Here is a 23,299-nt window from a genome sequence, read left to right as displayed (position 1 = left end):
ATACTTGACAGTCGAAGCTAGAAAAAAAATTAAAAAAAGATACAAAACTTGACCATCGACTTGCAATTTTTGTTAAATATGCAACCTGAGACTATTATACGTGTTATGTTAACCAAATCTGGAATGAACTGCCTAACTACTGTCGCATGGAAACATCTTTTGACCAAGTGATAAAACTGGTACACACATGGGATCCAAATAACAGATCATGCCAGTGCAGTGCACGGTGCTTTAGTGCTTGTGTTGTTTTTTTTTTTTGCCGCTGACTTCTTGTTTTGTATACCTTAAAAGTTTTTGTTGCTATCATTTGTTGTACTTAATATTCTTACTTATGCAGCGTATGTTTTAAGATATATACTTTATTTTGCATGCATAATTTTTTTCTTCTAAAATATGACTGAAACCATGCTCAGTGTTATCTATATTGTCTTGCCATGCATAACATGTTTAAAATTGTGTTGTTTTCATGACTTTTGTATGTGTGTATATACCGTCACGGTATTTAGTCGATTCGAAAAGCTCACTAGAAATTGTGTTTTTGTAGTTTACTGCCGGAATGTCGACTGAATAAAACTTTGCCGCGGAATTCTCTGATTACTATAACACATGTGTGACTTAAACAGTTATGCTTAGTCCTTGGACCAGTACATTGTATTAATAGTACCAGTGGCTTGGCAGTAAGAATACTTGGATTCCAGCAAAAAAACTGGGGGTATAGGTTATACGTCACACAACAAATATAACTTTGGCGAGTTGAAGATGAAAAAAAGGACAAAAAATTTAAAAATTGAATAAACTCTAACCTGATGTCATTTGTGTTTTGCTCGAAACCATTCATATCTTGGAAATTAAATTGATATGACCGGATATGTTATACCAGTTTTATAACCATCGAAGGTCGGACTATTCATGACATAATTTAGAATAAGATTGGCGCCAAAATCAATTTGCGGGAAGTAAACAATGAAAAGAAACTAAACCATGCCCACTGTAAAACCTATGCGCTATGCCCACAGCGATGGCCATACTGACGTATGCTTTGAAGAAAGTGGAAAGTAAGCTCAACAGATGTGTATTATATGAAGTGCATCATTTGATCTCTCCGACAGGCACAAGGGGCATGGATCCCCTTTTTTCTTTTCCTTTTTTTTGTGTTTAGTATTTAATATTTTGATAAATTTAATGTGTGTGCTCTTATCCATATGCCATTACAATAACATTAGTTTATGTATATGCTACCCATCTATTCTAATTATCCACAAGGCAGATCCACAAACGCTTAAAATGGACCCCCTATTTCTAAATATTGTACATACAAAGAACCAACAGCAACAAAAAGGTAAATCTGTTATTGATTAGAACATGTCCTAACCATATGATTTAATAGAAATACAGTGCAAAATAATGTACTGGAGCCGGAGGTGAGCAGATTACGACATTTGAAGTTTTCGATCTTTCCGGTCTTGTAGAAATTAAAAACAGTCAGTGAAAAAGAAAATTGAACCAAGAGTACACTCTTAATTTTAGTATAAACAGAATCTGCTAACAGATAAGCCTCCCTAGCGTCCAAAAAAGGACCAAATTAGAGATAAGCTTAAATCAGCCTTCTGAAAAATTAAATGAGAGAAATCTGCTACAAAAACTCTCCTCCTGCATAAAAGGGGTCAGAAATAAATGAAGCCTTTCATGAAGGAGTGTTCCCTCAACTCAAATGAGCCAAAGTATTGGCTATAAAATGAACAAATTTTTGAATTCCAGCATGATTCAAATGCAATAGGTCAGTTTTGTGAAATAAAGGGTATATAGGTCTAAAATCTGTCATAGAAAGAATTGCAAGCGGACATATAGCTAACCTTCACCCATCCTGTTTGAGAAAAATCAAAAAGTTGTGAATTAAAATCCTGAACTAGGCGGTCAGACATTTTAAAATCTACTGGTCTAGGTAAAATGGAAGATAAAATAATTCTACAGGAGGCGTTTACACTCCTTATTTCCTGAATAATTAAATTAATATTAATCCTATATTGATCACTTGTTATTGCAAAAATATCATTAGTGCCAACATGAATTATAACATTACAAAATTCATTAATATTAAAATAGCCATGTCTAATTTTCCAAAGCAAACGTTCACTTGTTATGCCACGAAACACTTGTATCTCTGTATTCTTTAAATCAGGAAAGTATTTAAAAAACGAATCACTTAATATCAAAGTGCTTCTGCACCAAGCTTTGCCTCCTAAAACGAGAATAAAGTATTAGAAAACAATTAACAATACATCATTTTGTTTGCCACAGTAAGCTTTTCATTCAAACCATAACGGAGATAAAGTTTATATGCAGAACTTTTCCAGTCACCTTGAAGTTGAATTAAATCAGATGGTACACCACATTTGAAAGCCCACCTTGCACCACCCCTTCTAAAACTATGAGTTGAAAATTTACCTGCATCCAAGCCAATACTTGTAATGCATTTTTTCAAAAAAGAATTGAACATATTGTAAGTAACTGGTTTTAAAACACCATTCTTTTTAACAACAAAAGCTGAGGCTGAGTATAGGAACAATAAATTTATCGCACATGGAAACATAGGCCGTAAATGGACAAAGAGGAGAAGAAATATTTCTAACAAGTGGAATTTGCAAACTCCTTTCTCCAAATTGTATAGTTTTAGACCAATTAAAATTCACAAGCAATACATTATGTTTTACAAAAATATCCTTCCTCTTTAGACATTTCAAGGGGTCATCAGCGGTGCCTACCAAATTAGACTTTCGGCACATAAGAAAAAACGCAAACAAAAATAAACACCAAAATAAAAAATGTTCTCAAAACTATCAAAAATTGTTGATCGACGCTTCAACTCAAATTTCAAAAATAAAATATAATAAGAACTAAGTGTTTACCGTGTGAAAACAAATCTTTGAGTGAGGTAAAAAGGTATGTAATGTAACAGGTAAACGAAAGTGAGTAGAATTCAACTAATAATCCAATAAGAAAAGTTATGACAAAATCAGGATGACGAAAAGAATGTAGCATTAAATAAATAATTTTGTTAGGAACAGAAAATTAATAAAATTCTAGCAAAAATATAAATTTCTTTCTCAGTAATTAATCATTTTTAATAAAATAAAAATGTCCACAAATTTTTTTTTTAAAAGGTGACAAAGTTTCCCAAAGCAGCTGTGGGTAGATCCTGATCCTAAGGTCAAACTTAACATGATTTGTTTCATGGTACTTGTTTGTTTCATCATATGGTATACTGCTGCTCAAAGTGATTTAGACATACTTGTTCAGATGGAGGATTAGGGTTAATGGCTTTCAAGCTCTTGAAATAGCCCCTACCTTACTATGTATTATCTACATTTGATTATACTTCTTTGTAGGATTCTTTCTTTGCCAGAAAAGATTTATAATTAAAATATTTGGCATCTGCTTGCTTCCAAAACTTTTTATGCACCATTTGATATATTCATTAAATCATGCAAATCAAAACACGTATCAGCTCCAAAGACTTACCTTTTGGTTTCTGTTGGTGGTTTGTATTTACAATTGCTCAGCTGTTCAGAAATTTTAAGTTTTCCACTCCTCTAGATTAAATTTCTTCATTTTCATTGCTGACAAGGCCCAGAAAAATTTGTTTGTTTAAGGTTACCTGACCGTCCCTAATTTGAGCACCGACCTAGGCATTTTATTTCTGTCCTAAAAGGAGAATTAAGTTATCTCGTGTCAAAAGCTAATTTGGGGTGGACAATAAATTTAATCAATTGCCTGATACATCCCAATGTTCACTCGTGAATATGAAAGCTGTTTTAAGGAAACTTGCAACTCGTGAAAAAATAAACACTTTGCTGCATTTTTTTCCAACCGAAAACCAAGGGAAAATCTAGCATTAAAAATACGGGTAAACTCAGCCCATGGACAACTCATACCACGGCAATACGGACCATATGACTCAAAATCATGTTGCAAAAAATAAAATGGAAATACTGACATACCCAGCTACCCTATTTTTATGCCCCGCCGCTAGGTGAAGGTGCATTAAGTGTGACCTTTGTCAGTTCCGTCCGTCCATCGCATGCGTCCCCAAATTTGGTTTCTTCTCTAACTTTAGTTTGCCTCTACCAAATGTTATAAAACTTATACACAATGCTTGTTACCAGGGCCTAATCTAGGATTTTGAAGAGGGAGAAGTGACTTCTCCTTCCATGAGAGAGAAGGGAGAAGTGGTCAATTTCTTGGAGAAGTGACAGAGATTCTATAACCGATTCGGTTGCATAGTGTTCTCGTGCTTATCACTAAGGAAATTTTTTTATATGCAATAAAAAATATACTTGCAGTTTTTTCATGTTATTGCACAAAATGTATAAATAGAAAGTTCTTAATAAAAAGGTTTAGACAATATAGTTGTTATTTATTCATTGATACCATTTGTATTGTCAACTTGAATTTAAGTTTAAAATAAAATTTGTTGTTTGGGACATGAGGGAGTAGCCTATATATAGCTAGTAATGTTATGATGCATTAAATCCATGTGCATCTGCCTCAATTTATTTTTTAAAGTCCAGAAAAATATGACTCCCAGTTTACCTGATGAATTTCACATGACTGGGAATTTAATTTATATCACCACTTATCATTATTTTGTAAAACATTATTGAATCTCCAGGACATCATGTTACATGTAGTTGTAAATTGAGATTTTCGTCAAAGATTGTAAGCCTATAAATGAAAATATCTTTCAATCACATATTAATTAACTGATACAGAGCTAATTTTTATCATTTTTTAAAGATATCTTCCCTATCAACGAAATATTGTCGTTAAAAAAAATCCACTGACTGCTGCAGTGCTGATCACCGTCGTACGTTTGCAATCACATTATCCATCAGCTGTCTTTCTACCTTTTATATTTCAATTTTTATTCAATGAATATAATAAATCTACCGCTAATTCCCACCCTTAACCCACCGAATAGTACAATTTGATCGACTCATAATAAATAAAAATAAAACAAATCAGCTGAGTGATTACGCAACATCCTCAGATAAAAATCATCGTAAAATGATAACTTTAACAGACGGTCAGTTTTACTTTTGAATAGTTTTGAATGTTATATCCAAGGATGTTCAAAGTCGCCGTTGTATTTATTTAATTTGATCGTCGACAGTATTAGTCCTGGGTCGTTTCGAAAATCTCGAATTTCTTTGTCCGTCGCCATTTTTTTTTACCTGGGCGACTTGTAATTCACAAGTTGTCTCCCTTTTACCGATTTTCATAGCGATTTGACTTCGCCATGAAGTCAGTCGGCTGGCGAGATTTAGCGATTTTCAAAATTCTTTGGCGACTTAAATCGTCATTTCACCGGCAAGATTATGGCCTGCTTATTACCATAAAACACAGATCAATTTTGAAATTGGGTGGCGTCACTTTTACTGTTCATGAGTTGTACCCCTTTTATAAACATAAAAATTGCTGAATTTTTCGTTTCCGTTTTCTAACATTAGTTTGCCTCAACTGAAACTTATACACAATGCTTATTACTACAAAACACAGATTAAATTTGAAATTGGGTGGCATCAGTTTTACCGTTCTTGAGTTGTGCCCCTTTATAAATTGAAAAATTGTTAAATCTGTTGTTTCTGTTCTCTAACTTTAGTTTACCTCAACCAAATGTTATGAAACATACACAATGCTTATTACCTCAAAACAAAATTTGGGTTGCGTCACTTTTACTATTCTTGAGTTGTGTCACTTTATAACGTTATATGCAAACAGGGCATCATCTTTGTCCCATGGACACATTCTCCATTTATTTTTGATGATGTAACCTTAAACAGACATATAATTTTTTTTTGGCCAAATGGAAGTAGATGTCAGACAATTAAACAATTGCCCTCTACTCTAGACTCTTATATAATGCAGTAAATCATGTAGTCAGCTGATGTAGTCTGAGAAGTTTCCAAGTTTACAGGCACCTTAATTTTAAAAAAGACAAGAAACCTTTCAAACTAAAAGAAGATCAAACACACAAAAAAAAATAGTAAAGAAAAAACGAGGTGAAGAGATCCGTGGCCCAGTGATCTATTTCTCTAATGGGGCTCATATCATAGATGTTTTTATCTTGAAGATACTGTATGTGGCAGTCAACTGGTATGTATTCTAGATTATATTTCTATGCCCTAGTCAACCATTGGGGTTATTTTTATTTCTGATCTTGGTCTCTCACACTTCTAAATTGTGTTGGATGTGTAATTTTAATTTTTATAGGTACATGCTGACATGTGGTCAAGATGGAGATGTAAGAGTTTGGGAAGGAATTGATGATGATGACGCTGTTTCTCACAAAGTTGGTGACAAAGCATTTGCAATTGTATTCAAGGTAATATACATATAATCAAGGTACAAGCTGTTGGGCGTTTATTGCAAGAAAGTTCGAATTCCCATTCTGTCCATTCCTGCTTTTTGTGGCTGTCAAAAGCAATTTTGTGTTGCTCAGCTAGTGATCGTATGATTAAAAGTCACGATGTCAGAAGTTTTCTGTTCAGTTGTTAAGATAGCTGTCATCTGTCATTAGCAAAAACTAAGTATGGCTTGATTGACTGTGAGAGGAATCTGTATTTGCATGATGGTAACATACATATAAAAATAAGAAGATTTGGTTTGATTGCCAGTGAGACAACTCTCCACCAGAGACCAAATGACATAGAAGTTAACAGCTATAGGTCACTGTATGTCCAACAAAGAACACATCCCATACTGCATAGTCAGCTATAAAAGACCCCAAAATCACAAATGTAAACAATCCAAACGAGAAAAATAACGGCCTAATTTATGTAGAAAACAATGAATGAAAAACAGATATGATACAAAGCAAAAACGACAACCACTAAATTACAGGCTCCTGACTTTAGGACAGACACATACAGAATGTGGAGGGTTAAACTAGATTGCTGTCGACCAACGCCCTTCCTTACCTGATAGTGGTGCATACACATGTAGATACACAAAAGACTCAGTTGACCGAGAATCAATGGTTCAAAGTGAAAAATATCCAAATGAGATGCATATTTTTAAGTTTGTTTACAATATAATGTGCATACGAATGCAAATGCAATTTTACAATTCATTAATTTAGGTTTATTTGATTTTATTGATTATGCACATACATTTTATACCCCTTTCAATATGATCCAAATAAAGATAAATGAAATAGAAAAGACCCCTATTTGAAAATTAATTGGTCAAAGCCATATTCTTTCTTTTCATTTTATTTATCCTTTAATCTGCTTGATGATATATATTTGTTAATGGAACAGTTCACTTTTAGATAGAGATGATAGACTATTCCCTATACTTTGAATGTACTTTAATTTGTGGGGTACCAATTTTCGTGGTTTTCGTGGATGGCTTCATCCACGAATTTAAGTGTCCAACGAAATATAACAACTGTTGTCCAAATCAAGACATGGAAAGATCCCCTTGTAGGTTTGACTACATTGATACCGGCATATCAAGAGAATACATCAAATATAAGCAAACGCAATATGAACTATATATACAACTTCAGACATGATTTTATCTATTTAATCTTTATCAAACCTAAATTGTACGACTTTTAACCTTTTAATTGTCATGAAAAATTAGTTTTGATGAAAGAAAGTCAAACTTCCAGTGATGATATCCAATGATGAGGTATTGAATCTCTCCCCTCATAATTCTCTTACAAAAAAAAATCATATTGTGCTTGCTATTTGTCTCGCCTGCGACGAAAGTTGCAGTATGCGAGACATAGGTATTACTATCTGGCGGCAGCGTAAACTATTTGTATGAAGGTTTATATTTCAGAAGGTAGAAGACCTGGATGCTTCATACCTGGTATGCAGATACCTTATGTTACGAAGTTTCCGTCTGTCATATGCCCATTGTCCTTGACCTCATTTTCATGGTTCAGTGACTGCTTGAAAAAAAAATAAATTTTGTCATGTGAATTTCTCACTTATGAGTAATAGGATAACTATATTTGGTATATTGGTTCCTTGCGACGTCTACATGTCTGTCAGACAGGGTTAACCTGACCTCGACCTCAATTCATGAATCAGTCATCAAGGTTAAAGTTACATGATTAGGTCCATTTCTCAGATAACACAAGCAGCAGGTCAACTATATGTGGTGTATGGAATGATTGCAAGGGGTACATGTCAGACTGGCAGGTTTCATCTGACCTTGACCTTGTTTATTTTTTTTGTTTTGGTCTGGTTTTCAAGTACTGTAAGCAATAGGTCAACTATATTTGGTGTATGGAACGATTGTAAGGTGTACATGTCTGTCTAGTTGGTGTCTTATGACCTTGACCTCATTTTCATGGTTCCTTGGTCAATCAATGTTAAGTTTTTGTGTTTTGGTCTGTTTTGCAAATACTAATGGCAACAGGTCAGCTATAATTGGTGTATGGAATGACTGTAAGGTGTACATGTCTGTCAAGCCAGTATCATCTGACCTTAACCTCATTTTCATGGTTCATTGGTTAACATTGAGTTTTTGTGTTTTGGTCTGTTTTTCAATTACCATAAGCAATGGGTCAACTATATTTGGTGTATGGAATAATTGTAAGGTGTACATGTCTGTGTGACAGTTTTTATCTGACCTTGACCTTATTGTCGTGGATCTTAAAAAATGTCAAGTTTTTGTGATACTTGCAGTAAAACCTTTATCTTTAAGGCTTTCAACATAAAATCAATGGTCAGTAAAACAGGCAAGACATTTCAGCGTGTGCACTCTTGTTTATTTCATTCAGAATTAATTCTACATTTCAAAGTACATTTGTGGCATTTGTTTATGTAATCGTTTGCTTTAAAATGTTTAAGTGACATGTTTATTAGCCAATTAACACCTTTGATGACCGTTAATCTGTTGATCATTTGATTTGGGTTAAATAGTGTCATCACTTCTGATTACACATGTGCAATGATTAAAATGTTTACTTTGCAATTTCCTTCAATCGAGACAATTTGTAAGCATAGATTAATCAGCTTATTTACGAATGCAATTATTTTAACAACAAAAATTGAAAGTTGTCAGTAATGAAAGACTAACAAGTAAGTGAAAATGAACACATTATTTAGCAATGTCCCACAAATTATTATAAAACAACATATGATAATTTTCAAGAATCTGCGTAACAATTTTTTTTCAGAAAAGTAAAATCCACAAATTTAAGAACCCACGAACATTTAACTTTTGTTCAAACCATGAAAATTGATACCCACAAATTAAAGTACTTTCACAGTAGCTGACAATGGCTTAAAATAGATTTTTTTCACCCCTGTCTGTATCGGGGGTTCAAATTAGCAGTGGTCCGAGGTCCGTTACCTTCCATTTTCGGGTTTGGACCATCCTTCCGGTAGTTAGCTACACTCAACGGACTTTTGTATTTTGCAGGTTAAAAAAATTTCATTAACATTTTGAGTAAAATCTATCGACCTAGTATAAAAATGATCCTAAAATATGTAACATTACTGAAAGGAAACTTTTGTGTTTTCTTAAATTCTTCACAATCAATTTGATGTGTAGTCACGTGCTGGTTGTTGTGACAAGATACAAGGAAACTTGAGAATATATTATTTAAACATAACTAGTAAAGGGTATGAGTTGTTCGTTTTGGGGTGACCTCTTCCAAGAGAACCTGATGAAATGAGTGATACAAAGTCCAAATGACAGGATCTGACTAAAGCCCAAAAATATGAAGTTTGAAAACAAAGTTAAGCTGTTATCTGACACAAAGTTAGGCCATTGTGTTTTATATATATATATATATATATATAAAGCAGCAATTGAAGCCAGAATAGTGAAAAGGGTACAAGGTGTTATTTAACACAGCCTATAGTGCTGGGAAAAAGGAGAAGCATTTTTAGATTATGAATTTATTTTAGAAGTTCAGAAAAAAAACATGAGTTTGATGTATAAAAGACGCATTGAGTGCTTTGGAAGGGTAAGCATTTTTTGTTTTTATAAATTGAATTTTCAAGTACAATTAAAATTGAGCCTAAGAATAAAGGACCTTTCAGTCTTTTTGGTCAAAGGTTGAGGACCTTCCATTGCATAAAGTAAATTTGAACCCCTGCCGTATAGTAGTACCCTTTAATTTTTAAACATCTTAATGAACAGATGAAATGTTGAAATAAACATGTTATACTTGAATTAGCATTATGTTATTTTTCAGAATAATCGTATCATTACTGCATCTGACTGTAACACTGTTCAGGCATATACCTTCCCTGAAGGAGCTCCAGATGGAATATTGACTCGCTTCACTGCACCTGCTAATCATTTGGTTGTAAATAAATCTGGGAAAAAACTAGTTGCAGGAGCAAGGTAACCAATAATTGGACAGAACATTCAATGCAAATTTATGTCACTACGTAGAAGTTACAAAAGTAACAAAAATTATTCTTTTTTGAACAACCTATAATCTTATCTATTGGTAATTGCTTTATCAGCTTATAGTTTGAAAGAAAGAATAAAATAGAGGTGATAAATAGAGAACTGAACAATTTTTCCCTTATTTTAAATTTTTTTTTACCTGCATTGCTAGCAGCTAAATCAGGCCTAGGTGATGCTTGACTTTGTCTATCATTCCATCCATAGGAAAGACTTTGAAGTTAGCTGGTTAAGCAACTGCTCCACTCTGTCATTCCGTCTGTCTGAAATACCTGTGGTAGAAAACTTTCATCAAACTTTTCTTTGCTTCTATGATAGGAAATAATTTATATTTAGTCTGGAGCTTGATGATGTTGAGTTATAGCTTGTAAGCAATTTCACATCTGCCCTGCAGCCACTTCCTGTTTACTGAAAGTTTAAAATCTTACAACAATCAAATTGTTATATTATAACATTTTCATCCCTTAACATTACTTCAATAAAAGTACCAATTGAACATATCTTTTGTCTCGCCAGATTGTCTTTTTCTGAATTTTCTGTAGTCAGGCGATACATATCTCTGTCGAATCAAGTTTTTAAAATCACCTTCATCAACACATATGTTACCTCAATCAATGGCATGCAGTGATGCAGGTCCAGGCCCAGTATTGGTCTTGTTAACAATTAAGAAAAATAAACTATATCAAATTTTAGTTTTTAAGTGTGTTTTGTTTTCAGTTTTGGTGTTAGAGAGGTTAATTAAGGCTTCTTTTTGTCCATCATTTGCTTTTAATGGCCTTCAAAAATGCATTTTATGGACTGAGATATTTGTTAAGGGTACATTTTGCAGTAAAACACATATGCCAACCATGAACATAGCAAAAAGTTCCTGATATGTACAAGGTACAAAAATAGTTTTCATAGTCAATTATTACTTTTTATTTTAAAATTACTTCTTTATGATATATAATAATATAGAGATAAGGATCATGAAGATGTGGTATGTTTGCCAATGAGACAACTATCCACCAGAGACCAAATTACATAGATGTAGGCAACTATTAAGTAACTGTAAGTCAGGTAAAAATTACTTACACTTTTGACTTGTGTTTCAGTGATTTTGTGATAAAGATTGTTGATACAGATACAAGTAGCAGTAAGACATATTCAGGACATGAGGCACCTGTTCTTAGTGTAGCTCTTGATCCAAAAGAACAATTCTTGGTAAGGTCTTATACAGTTATAAGTGTAAACATGTTTGTATGGGGAATAAGTAATTTAGTTTTTATGGTGCATTTAATATAATAATGGTTATATTTTTTTTTTGTGTAATGAATTAGGTAAAACTTGGTATTTATGTCTGGTAAATCAATATTGAAACAGTCTATATTTTGTTGAATAAATTCAATTGGGTATTTTTATGTTACAAGCATATCATATGTAGATGCATTTGGAAATTTTGTTGTATTCATTATCTATTTGCATCAAAATTTATAATTTTGAAAAGATGGACCTGTTATAATTAATGCCTTTAATTCAGCAAATATATTTTCTTTGTGTCATCTGTTTACTCATAAATTACATCTTTCACAAACTTCATTTGGGAATGGATATCCTCTCTTGATTCTGGATTTTTAAGGGCAATTTCATAGCAGTTAAAATACTGAAATGTGTTCAAAATTTAAGTTTCTTGATACTGTCAAATTTATCACTGAATCTTGGTTAATTGGTATAAAATTATTTCATGATGAAAATTTGAAGATTACAGAGCTGTTTACTTGTATGAATTCTACATATTTTCCACTGATTTCTGATTAGAATTTTAATACAGAGACATTTGAATCAGGGATAAATTGGATGATGATGGATGGCTGTTAAAAATTAGGGTTGTTCCAGTAATTGGTGTCTCTGTCATACAAGTTTTAGTTTTAATATCTTCTTATTGCACTCAAACTCAATTGAGCATGGACCCTGAATTCTTAGATATGAATAATTGATACATGTGTATTTAAATGTACTACATGTACCTACATATTATTTTTCAGGCATCATCAAGTTGTGATGGAACTGTCAAAATATGGAAAATTGATGACCAAAAAGTAGTGAAATCTCTCAATATTTTATCTAAATGCAGTGATGTTAGGTAAACATGATTGTCCTATGTAAACCTGAAATTTTTTATGATCCAGTTTGAAAATTTATGAAACGAACTAATTACATATAATACCATTAGTGTGCTAATATATCTGATATACAACAATAACAATAACAATTGTTGACAATATAAATATAAACATTTTTGTCGAGCCTGCGACTTTTGTTGCAAAAGCGAGACATAGCGATCCTACATTCCTTCTGCGGTGTCCATAATGCTAGCAAGACAAAGGTTTGTTTGACTTGCTTGCTTTATTTGTATAAATGTTTGCTCAAGCATTGTAATTAAGATTGACATCTGCAAACAATATAAGTAGGCGGAGTTAAACATGTGTATAGGTAAATTTTATTATTTGATAATGTCCAATCAAATTTAAATATAATGTATACAAGTTTAAATCCGCCTTTTTATGTTGTTTTCAGATGTCAATCTCAATTACAATGCTTGAGCAAACATTGATACAAACAAAGCAAACAAGCCAAACAAACCTTTGTCTTACTAGCATTATGAAAAGAGCTGTAAAGTTTTTCCGATTTTAATAACTTTCTTAAACTATCCTGGATTTGTACCAAACTTGGACAGAAGCTTGTTTATGATCAAAAGCTAGTATCTAGAAGGAAATTTTGTAAAAATTTATTTCCTGTTTTTCCGTATATTACTTATAAATTGACTTAGCTTTATTCCAGTTAACATTACGTACAGTCTGCAGTTAATGTTTTTAAAACATTTATTAGATTCATAAACCATCTTGGATTTTTACCAAACTTGAACAGAATTTCTTACAATCAAAAGATAGTATCTAGAGAAAAAATTTTAATAATTTTTTCCCCATTTTTGTTGAGTCTGCAACTTACAGCAAAAGTAGGCGAGACACTGGGTTCCGCGGAACCCTTACAAATTTTTACTAGAAGTCATGCCCTTGAAAAATGAGAAATTCAGCAAATTGGGGGTACTCATGGAATTACTTCAGTTTGAATTGATTATTCAGGAAGTTTATAGCTATTCCCAATCAAATATAAATTCAATTAAATTTCATCATTGTAGTTTTACTGTTTAGAAAGTGTTGTGTCTACTTTGTAAAAGGAACAGTTTATTTTGTTTATTTCAGTTGTACCTTAAAATGTTTTAATTTTTATTTTTTTTTCAAACTGTAAAGAAGGAAATAATTCATACAAGTTCAGTACTGGGCAGTATTGGAATATTTACATGTAAGTGTCAGTATGCTTCTTTAGCAGTGGCAATGGTATATCTATTGTAAATGATCTAATATTGATTTTTTTCTTACAGTTTATCAAAGACTTTGTGTCGTTTGTGTTGGGAAAAACAGAAGGGAGATGTAAGTTATTAAAGACTGATTCCTCAGAACTTGATTTTAGTTAAGAAATAATCTTGGATAAAATGTCACTTAAAGAGTAACTACTTTCTGTTGCAATTTATTTGCATTAAATGTATTCTATGTGACAGGCATGCTGTTTTTCTTGTAGACTTAGAAACTTCATAATTTTTTCTGCAAAATTTTCCAAAGAAATTACCTGCTTAGTGTAGACTCCAAATTTTTTAATCCAGACTTGATTCATGCAAAAAAGTTTGTATGCATATTGAAGATGAGCATCTTCTCCATGATGGAATTATGTAAGATATTTAACCAATTTTTCCAGACTTGGGAACATAATAAGAAACAATATGACATTGGATACTTATTTGATATAATAAATAGACCTTAGGGTTTCAACCAAGTCATATGAGATTTTGAATAAATGTTAACATAAACAGTAAATCATGAAAGTGTGTATTTCATAATTTGGTATAGTTTTACAATTTATACCCATCTCGTCATTCTGTGGAAATTATTTCTGCCCTAAAAATAAAAAAGATATTTATTTCATGGTAAATTTTAAAAGGTTTGACATTTTTTTGATTTTGGGAAAACATATATACTTAGTTGACTCAGAGATATGGGAAATACATCAGTGAGACAGGAAATCACTCTCAGTTTATTTATATAGCAATAATACAGAAAAGCCATTGAGAGGGCAGCATATGATCTTCAACAAATAAACGTGTCTATACCAAATATCAAGTATATCAACCTCTAAATTGCCCTGATTTTAAATAAGTTATAAATAAATGTAATAGTGACCATCAAAATCTGTATTGCACACCATCCTCCATTGGTTTGACATTACTCAATGTATACCACTTTGAATCCTTGAGTATTTTAATCATTTTTGTGTAGAATCTATAATTCATTTGTGTTTAGTCTCTTTGGTAACAATTTCACTGGAATGATCAGGAACAAACATTAAAAATTGTAATAAATCTTTCAACAGTAGTCTTTGTCATAAAACAGTTAAAAAATTCCCTAAGTTAGGTATCATAACATTCTTTACACCTCAATAAAATATTGCGATAGATTTTGTGTCATTTTAATAGGTAAAATTCCATCAAAAACTCTGGTACTCACCTGCTTTTGAATATTTTACCATCTAGCTCGTATGCATATTGTTGTTTAAAAAAACACCTTGTCAAAATTGACACCAAAGATGTGATGCTTTTGAGTCTACATAACCTACAGACCTGTAATTGTTCACATCTTATGGATAGTTGTCTAATTAACAATCACACCATATATCCTTATTTTTATACTGTTTTATTTTAATTTTTTAGTTTTTATATATACCAGTAGAAAAGGAAATACAGATAATTGAAAGAAACACATGGAATAAAGTTGGCAGCATTACAGATGACAATTTTTCAGGGGTATGTTATTGTATAATATGCTTAGAATATTATATAAATTTGTCTGATGTATGGTACAAATAGATGAAGAAATTGGTGAACTTTATCTATATTCATTAAAAATGAAAACTGTACAATTACGCTCCCAAACCTAATTACAATAGTTATCATAAAAAAAAAACAATCTGGCTTTGCAGGTAGTCATAATAATATATACATATGTCAAGATTATAATACAAATGAAATACCATGTGATCATAGATTATAACTGACAAATAAACTCTGAATTAAAGAACTACTAAGAGTATCTTAATAAATATAAAGAATGAAGCATAACAAAATAAAAATTCTATGAGATACAAATGAAATGTAAATTTCATACCCGCCTCATACAAACCTATATGTTAATATATGTTCCCTATGAGGGTCTTGTTAAACAACCCACAACCTTATACACTGGAGTTAAGCATAAGACAAACAAAGAAGTTGGTTTAAAATTATTCAAACTGTCCTATTTAATTTAAAGTACTTTGCAATTTATAGTTGAAGGAAAAGGTCATGTCACTTTTTAATTAACTGTTCGTCTGTTTGCTTATAGATTTATTCCATTTTATCAATGTCACCTGATGGACAGTTCTTAGCAGCAGGTTGTTATGATGGTAATATTCTTGTATTCAACATCAATTCAAAGACTTGTGTTGACAGGTTTGTTTACAGATAAAGATTAGTACAGTTAAACAAGCTTCCTATACTGTCAACTCCTAAGTTGTACAGTATGGGATATAGTGTAAATTTAGACACAAATATATAGAAAAAGAATTGCAAAAGCTGTATCAGTGGAAGTACTGCAGATAAACATGGAGCCCATATATACATATCCTAATCAACAATTTGTAACCTTTAACTGATAGAGTGCGTGAATATCAAGATTTTTAATATGATTGAACTTAAAATACCATTAAGTTAATTATGTCCCCATCGTAGCGGAGAGGGCATTAAGTGTAACCCATGTCCGTCTGTTCCCAAAATTGGTTTCCGTTCTCTAACTTTAGTTCCTCAACCAAATGTTATAAAACTTATACACAATGCTTATTACAACAAAACACAAATCAAGTTCAAAATTGGGTGGCGTCACTTTTACCCCTTAATAAACATAAAAATTGCTGAATTTTTCGTTTCTGTTCTCTAACTTTAGTTTGCCTCAACCAAATGTTATGAAACTTATACACAATGCTTATTACCACAAAACACAGATCAATTTTGAAATTGGGTGTCGTCACTTTTACCGTTCTTGAGTTATGCCCCTTTATAAACATAAAAATTGCTAAATCTATCGTTTCCGTTCTCTAAGTTTAGTTTGCCTCAACCAAATGTTATGAAACTTTTACACAATGCTTATAATCACAAAATGGTCTATGTGAATCCTGCATCTGTATGTGGAAGTTGACTCATGCATATTTACAAGCGAGGGCATCTGTGGCCCATAGACACATTCTCCATTTTTTTTTAGATGTAGCAGAATAGAAATAACAGTATTGTTTTTGAAAAGTTGCTGCCATCAGTTTGTGTTTTGACTGTGGCAATTTTTCAAATACAGTAATGTTATTACTTATTTGTGCCATAGTATTAATATAGGTGCCAGATAACCAGCTTATATTATGTATCAAAGTGGACAGAAGTGAAAGAAGATGTTGGCTATCATTCAATAAAACAGCAACCCAAAGACACAACCGACCAAAAGACATATAGTCAATATTATATACATGCTAGTTGAGTAATTTAGGATTCATAGGGGTTGTAGGAATATAACTTTAAATCTGATTATTTCACAACTGCCCATGTGAATTATTTTCCATATACATTGTTATATTTTTCAGGTTTAAACATGATAATGGATTTACTATTACAGCTTTGGCTTGGAATCCAAATGGTAAACCAGAGATAGCATTCTGTGATATGGAGGTATAGAGCAGGAGTTTTACTAATTATTGTTGTTTTTGAAACAGCTATTTTAAACCATTCAAATAACATTTGATTTTATCTTATATTTATTTGGTATTGCTGAACTTAAGTAGATAATATTGAATCAAAGAAGATGAAAGGTAAATGTCAGTGATACAGCAAACCAACAACAAAAATATATGAATGAATTTCGAGATGTCATCATTTGACCTATCAACAATGAGCAAACATGCAGACCAAATAACAAGCTCTAGAGAAAAGCCAATTTTTATTATGAAACCATAAAACTGAAAATAAAAACTAGAAAAGTGTACTTAAGATTGGAAACACAAATTTACTACACTCACAGGGGATATTGGTACAAGGTCCTTGTACATTGTAATCATAATTTTCCATTCTAACAGTCAAATCAGGTGTTGCTTTGACATTTGGTTATTGATGTTATGCAAATACAATTTATGAATAACCTGGTATTAATAATCTAGATATATCTAAAAAAAAAATTTGTTAATGCTCATAGCTTTATTCCAGTAATTCAAGGAGTCCAACTTAGTTACAGTTATCTCCCTTTGGCCAGTTTGAAGGTGGTAAATTGGAACAAAGTGGACAATTTACCTATAATTTTATTTTTGTTTTCCAACATTACAAGTTGTAGGTTAATTTCTGGCTGAAATAGCTGTACCTGAAAACCAGAATATTTATTTTGCATGGCCTCACTTTGATCAAAAGATGTCTAATTATACACTAAAAAAATTTGCCACTTTATTGTTTCTGTTTTTTTATAATAGTGAAATTTTCCCTTATCATGAAAGTAGACTATTTGTATATGGCTATTTCCTTTTTGTGAGGGTATGCCTTAAGAGTACATAATGTAGTTCATGGGTTTTTATTTTAGGGCCAGCTGGGGATGCTAGAAGATTTGTCACTGGACAGTACAGGGAAGGTTAGTTTTCTTATATTTTCTCATACTAAACAGAATACAATTTAATTCATGTTTTTCTTTGAACAGTGAGAAGATTATGTTTTTTGTCTTCCCTGCGATGAAATTTGAAGAATCAGAGACTAAGGGATAACAATCTGGCTGCTGTGTTAACTATTTGTATAAAACTTTATATTTTAGAGGGTAGGAAAACCTGGATGCAACATACCTTGTATACAGATGCCTTATGATATTAAGTTTCCATCTGTCATGTGTTCATTAATATTGTCCTTGACCTCATTTTCATGGTTCAGCAACTGCATAAAAAAATGTATAGTTTTTTTTCTGTCATGTGAATTTCTCACGAGTAAAATTGGTATATGGATTTCTTGCATGGTCTACATGTCTGTCAGACAGGGTTCATCTGACCTCGACCTCATTTTATGGATCAGTGATCAGGGTCGAGTTTTTTAAGGTTAAAACCTTTTTCTCAGATACTTAAATTAGGGTCAACTTTATGTGGTGTATGGAATGATTGTAAAGTGTACATGTCAGTCTGGCAGGTTTTATCTGACCATGACCTTATTTTCATGGTTCATTAGTTAATGTGTTTTGTTCTGTTTTCAAATACTATAAGCAATAGGACAACCATGAAAATGAGATGTGGTATGATTGCCAATGAGACAGCTATCCACCAGATTTAAAATGAAGTGGTATAAAGCAATTACAGGCCACTGTATGGCCTTCAACAATGAGTAAAACCCATACTGGATAGTGAACTTTAAAAGGCCCCGATATGAAAATTGTGAAATTTTATACAAAAATCAAAGATAAGTAATACATGGTCCTTGGAGCCTCAAGTTACAAATTGATGTATGCTCTTCTGTATTTTTAAAGTTATGGTGTATTTAGCAATGAAAGTGCTGTTCCTTTGTTTTTTTGTGTTTTTTGCTGTGCATGTACTGTTTTTGTGTCATGGATGGATACCCCATATCCTTTGTTTTTTTACATGTAATATAGAAGTTAACAATTAATTGGTAGCTAATAATTTTATGTTTCTACCAATTTTGATTACTGGTTTGTAGTTTGTCTTGAACTTTATGAAAGTATATATTTCTGATTTAATCTTCTTCAAAATTGTTTTAAAAGTCTTCATAAATTTATATAACACAACTGAATAAAACAACAGTTTCTAAAACATTCTTTGAAAAATATAAAAAAAGCTGTTTGGTGTGAGTAGAATTTATTTTTGATCCTGTTTCTGAATTATCAAATAAAATAGGTATTTTTAGCTTGCCCAATTATTTGAGTTTGCAATGCCGATGGTACTTTTATTTATCAAACCAGTTGCTGCAACTTTGTTTATTGTTTATTTACAAACTACCAGACCATGTCTGAAACAAGAGCAAAAGAAACCATGGGAATATTTGAAGATGAAGATGATGACTTTCTCATTCAAGCAACCAATGAAAAGTTGGCAGATGATGACCAGCCAATGGATGAAGACAATGACAGTGATGTAGATACACCAATATCTAAAGCTAAACCACTTCCTGATTTAGATGGTATATAGCCTATCTTGTCTTTTAGTGATGAATGTATACTCAAAATTACATACAACTTCATATATCTGAAGTTGAAAATCTAGTTATTCAGTCTGGTCTGGTTTCTGTTTGGCATATGCCAAGTGTTCTTGATCTTATTTTGATGGTTCAATGACTGTTTAAAAATCTTTTATAACTTGATTTTTATACGACCGCAAAAAATTTTTTTTGCGTCGTATATTGGTATGATGTTGTCATCCGAAGACAAGTTTGGTTTCCTGACAATAACTTTAGTTCAAGTGAATGGATCTCTATGAGATTTTACCAGAAGGTTCAATACCACAAAAGGAAGGTTGGGATTGATATTGGGGGTTATGTTACCAACAGTTTAGGAATTAGGGGCCAAAAACAAGCATTTTTGTTGTTTCCGGACAATAACTTGTGTGTTAGTGTATGGATCTTTCTGAAATTGTACCACAAGGTTCCATATCACAAAAGGAAGGCTGGGATTGAGTTTGGGGGTAATTGCCCTAAATGTTCTGGAATAAGGGGCTTAAAAATGGGCCAAAAACAAGCATTTTTCTAGTTTCCAGACAATAACTTGTGTTTATGTGTATGGATCTCTCTGAAATTGTACTGCAAGGTACCATACCACAAATTAAAGGCTGGGATTGAGATTGGGGGTTATTGCCCCAAACGTTCAGGAATTAGGGGCTAAATAGAGGTAAAAAACAAGAATTTTTCTAGTTTCCAGACAATAAATTGTGTTTAAGTGTATTGATCTTTTTGAAATTGTACTGGTAGGTACCATACCACAAAGGGAAATCTGGGATTGAGTTTGGGGGTAATTACTAAAAGGGGGGTAAAAAAATATTAAGGGGGAGGGGGGGGGGGGGGGGGGGTTTCATAATTTTTTGGGTTTTTTTTCTTAAAATTGTCCATTTTTGCATTTATTATTTCTGATTTATATTTAAAAGCAAAAAAATACTGATATGGCAGGAGATACACACCAAACATGACGTGTAAATTATTATATGTCAGAACTATTGTGCAACAGCACACTATTGCGCAATAGCAGGAAATCTTCAATTGCATAGTTTTGTGCAATAGCAAGAAATCTTCAATTGCATACTGTGGATTCATTTATTTTCGTGGGTATCAATTTTCGTGGATAGAGAAAAAAAGACGTTTCGTGGTATACGTAAATTCGTGGATCGCTGATTACAAAAAAAATCAAACAGATACGTAATTCGTGGATTTCTTTTTGATTTAGGAGATCATATAACCTCCTTGGATTGATCAATAATAATAAAACAAACAAAAAAGAAGGAATTCATTGAAAAAGTTTTGAATTGTCAAAATCCTCGCTTGGTCATTCTAGGTTAAAGTGTTTATTGAAAACTTCTATTACAATAATGGACAGAGACAACTCATTATTTGTTTGTTTTACAATTTATAAATTCTTGTCGGAATTTTATAAGGCATTCAAAACTCTATGATAAAAGGTGTGAAAATAAATGTTCCTGTCATAAACAATATTACCTACGGGCAATATATTCCCGTACTTAATCCTATTGATTTTTAATCACCAGTAAACCAAACTATGACACAGTAATTAACAACTGGCAGTTTTTTCCATGAATAGTTTTAATCAATTTTAAAAAGTAAATTATCACTGATATTCGATATATTTATTATTGATTTAATCAAAATACTTGTATCTTCTTTCAATAAAAACACGTGTTATGTTACAATGTTTATCGCTAATCAACACTATACTAGAACTGCATAACATAACCGGAAATAAACATCCGACTCCATACACATTTCTTCGGATTATTCTTCGTTGAATTCTTAAATTCGTGGTTCTGTGTGACCCACGAAACCCACGAAAAATTGGTATACCACGAATAAAAATGAATCCACAGTAGTATTGCGCAATAGCATAATATTGCACAATATCAAGAAATCTTCAATTGCACAGTATTGTGCAATAACAAGAAATCTTCAATTGCACATTATTGCGCAATAGCAAGAAATCTTCAATTGCACAGTATTGCAGATTAGCAAGAAATATCCAATTGCACAGTATTGTGCAATTGCAAGAAATCTTCAATTGAAAATTAATACAAATATTTCAACCCATTTCAAATTTTTAAGATTTTTCACATTTATTTTGTGTCAGAAACCTATATTATGTCAAAAATTTGATCACAATCCAAATTCAGACAGTATCAAGCTTGAATATTGTGTCCAAACTTGCACCAACTGTTCAGGGTTCAACCTCAGCGGTCGTATCAGGCTGTGCTCAGCGAAGCATTTTATTAGAGGGTGTTGCCCTAATTGCCGTGGTCGGACGACATATGATAAATGACCTTTTGATTGATTACTTGAAATCAGAGTGAACAAGTTCCGATTTTTATTGCTTTTATACTCAAGTGTAATTAAGAAAAAGTCAAAATAACAAGTATTCTGTGAGTATTGCCTGGCAATACATAGTCCCCTAAGTCCAAGGACCATAACTCTGCATAAAATCATTAGACCGGACCAAAATTCGAACTTGATCTGTAACTTATCATGATAAAACTATATACCAATCATCAAATCAATATCTTCAAGCATAACAAAAAAAAGTGTGAAAAACTGATTATTTGAGTGAATTTTCTAAGTTCAAGGACCTTTACTCGGCACAAAATCGTCAGACCCGAACAAAATTCGAACTTGAACTGTAACTTGTCATGATAAAACAATACACCAAATATCAAATCAATGTCTTCAAGCACGAAGAAAAAAGTGTGGAAAACTGATTTGCCGGACTGACGGATGGACAGACAAGACGGACAGAGTGCAACCAGGGCTTCCGAAACCGTCATATTTTACGGACAAGTCCGTTAATTATATAAATGACTTGTTGTGCCAAGGCTGAAACGGTCATTTTGATATAGTTTAGAAAAAAACCAGACATTTTAATATAATTCAGAAAAAAATTGAACTTTATGCGATCTTTTTATCTGACCTTTTCCCTTAAACAGCCACACATTTCTGGTCATATAAGTGACATGGTTAATAATTACTATCAAAACAAACCCTACTATAATACCCTCTCATTACAATCAAGATTAATTAGTTCTCTGACAGCTGATGTTACCTGTTCAGGTGACAGGTAAACTATTATGTACCGGAGATAGATCGGTTTAGTATTGAAAGTTATTTTCTTAAATTTCAGCGGTTTGTATCTAATTAATTTAGTCAACAAGATTCTGATTACCAGAAAACGTACATAAATATGATTTGATGAAAATTTAAAAAGGAAGAAATAAAGGAAAAATCGTCAGAACCACATTGTTTGAACTAGTAGTACACTCTTGCGCATGTGCGCAGGTATGAGATAAAATTATGCATCCGAATTTTCAAAAATGCTAAAAATTTCATTGATACCTATATCTAACATTCTTTTCGAGTCTTTTCCTGTAGAAAAAAGTGGAAAGACCTATTTTTAAACTCAATCGTGCTTTGTAAACGTACACGGATTTTACGTATCCGTCTCTGGTCCGTGTTTTA

At 32.3% G+C, this 23,299-nt stretch overlaps 1 protein-coding gene across 1 annotated transcript in view; it reads left to right on the top strand.

Moving 5' to 3' along the window:
• Positions 1–935: 935 nt before the first annotated feature.
• Positions 936–23,299, top strand: part of LOC127698384 (WD repeat and HMG-box DNA-binding protein 1-like) — a 53,636-nt gene continuing 31,272 nt past the window's right edge. The window contains exons 1-11 of the mRNA XM_052201818.1: positions 936–1,055; positions 6,271–6,382; positions 10,223–10,374; positions 11,535–11,643; positions 12,465–12,562; positions 13,862–13,910; positions 15,242–15,334; positions 15,912–16,018; positions 17,191–17,275; positions 18,171–18,218; positions 19,582–19,759. Coding sequence (XP_052057778.1) covers positions 982–1,055; positions 6,271–6,382; positions 10,223–10,374; positions 11,535–11,643; positions 12,465–12,562; positions 13,862–13,910; positions 15,242–15,334; positions 15,912–16,018; positions 17,191–17,275; positions 18,171–18,218; positions 19,582–19,759 — 1,105 coding nt within the window. The 5' untranslated portion in view covers positions 936–981. The remainder of the gene's footprint in view (positions 1,056–6,270; positions 6,383–10,222; positions 10,375–11,534; positions 11,644–12,464; positions 12,563–13,861; positions 13,911–15,241; positions 15,335–15,911; positions 16,019–17,190; positions 17,276–18,170; positions 18,219–19,581; positions 19,760–23,299) is intronic.

This window comes from Mytilus californianus, unplaced genomic scaffold (genome assembly GCF_021869535.1).
Source record: "Mytilus californianus isolate M0D057914Y unplaced genomic scaffold, xbMytCali1.0.p SCAF_4, whole genome shotgun sequence".
Taxonomy (NCBI): domain Eukaryota; kingdom Metazoa; phylum Mollusca; class Bivalvia; order Mytilida; family Mytilidae; genus Mytilus; species Mytilus californianus.
This window is presented reverse-complemented; position numbering and strand designations above follow the sequence as displayed.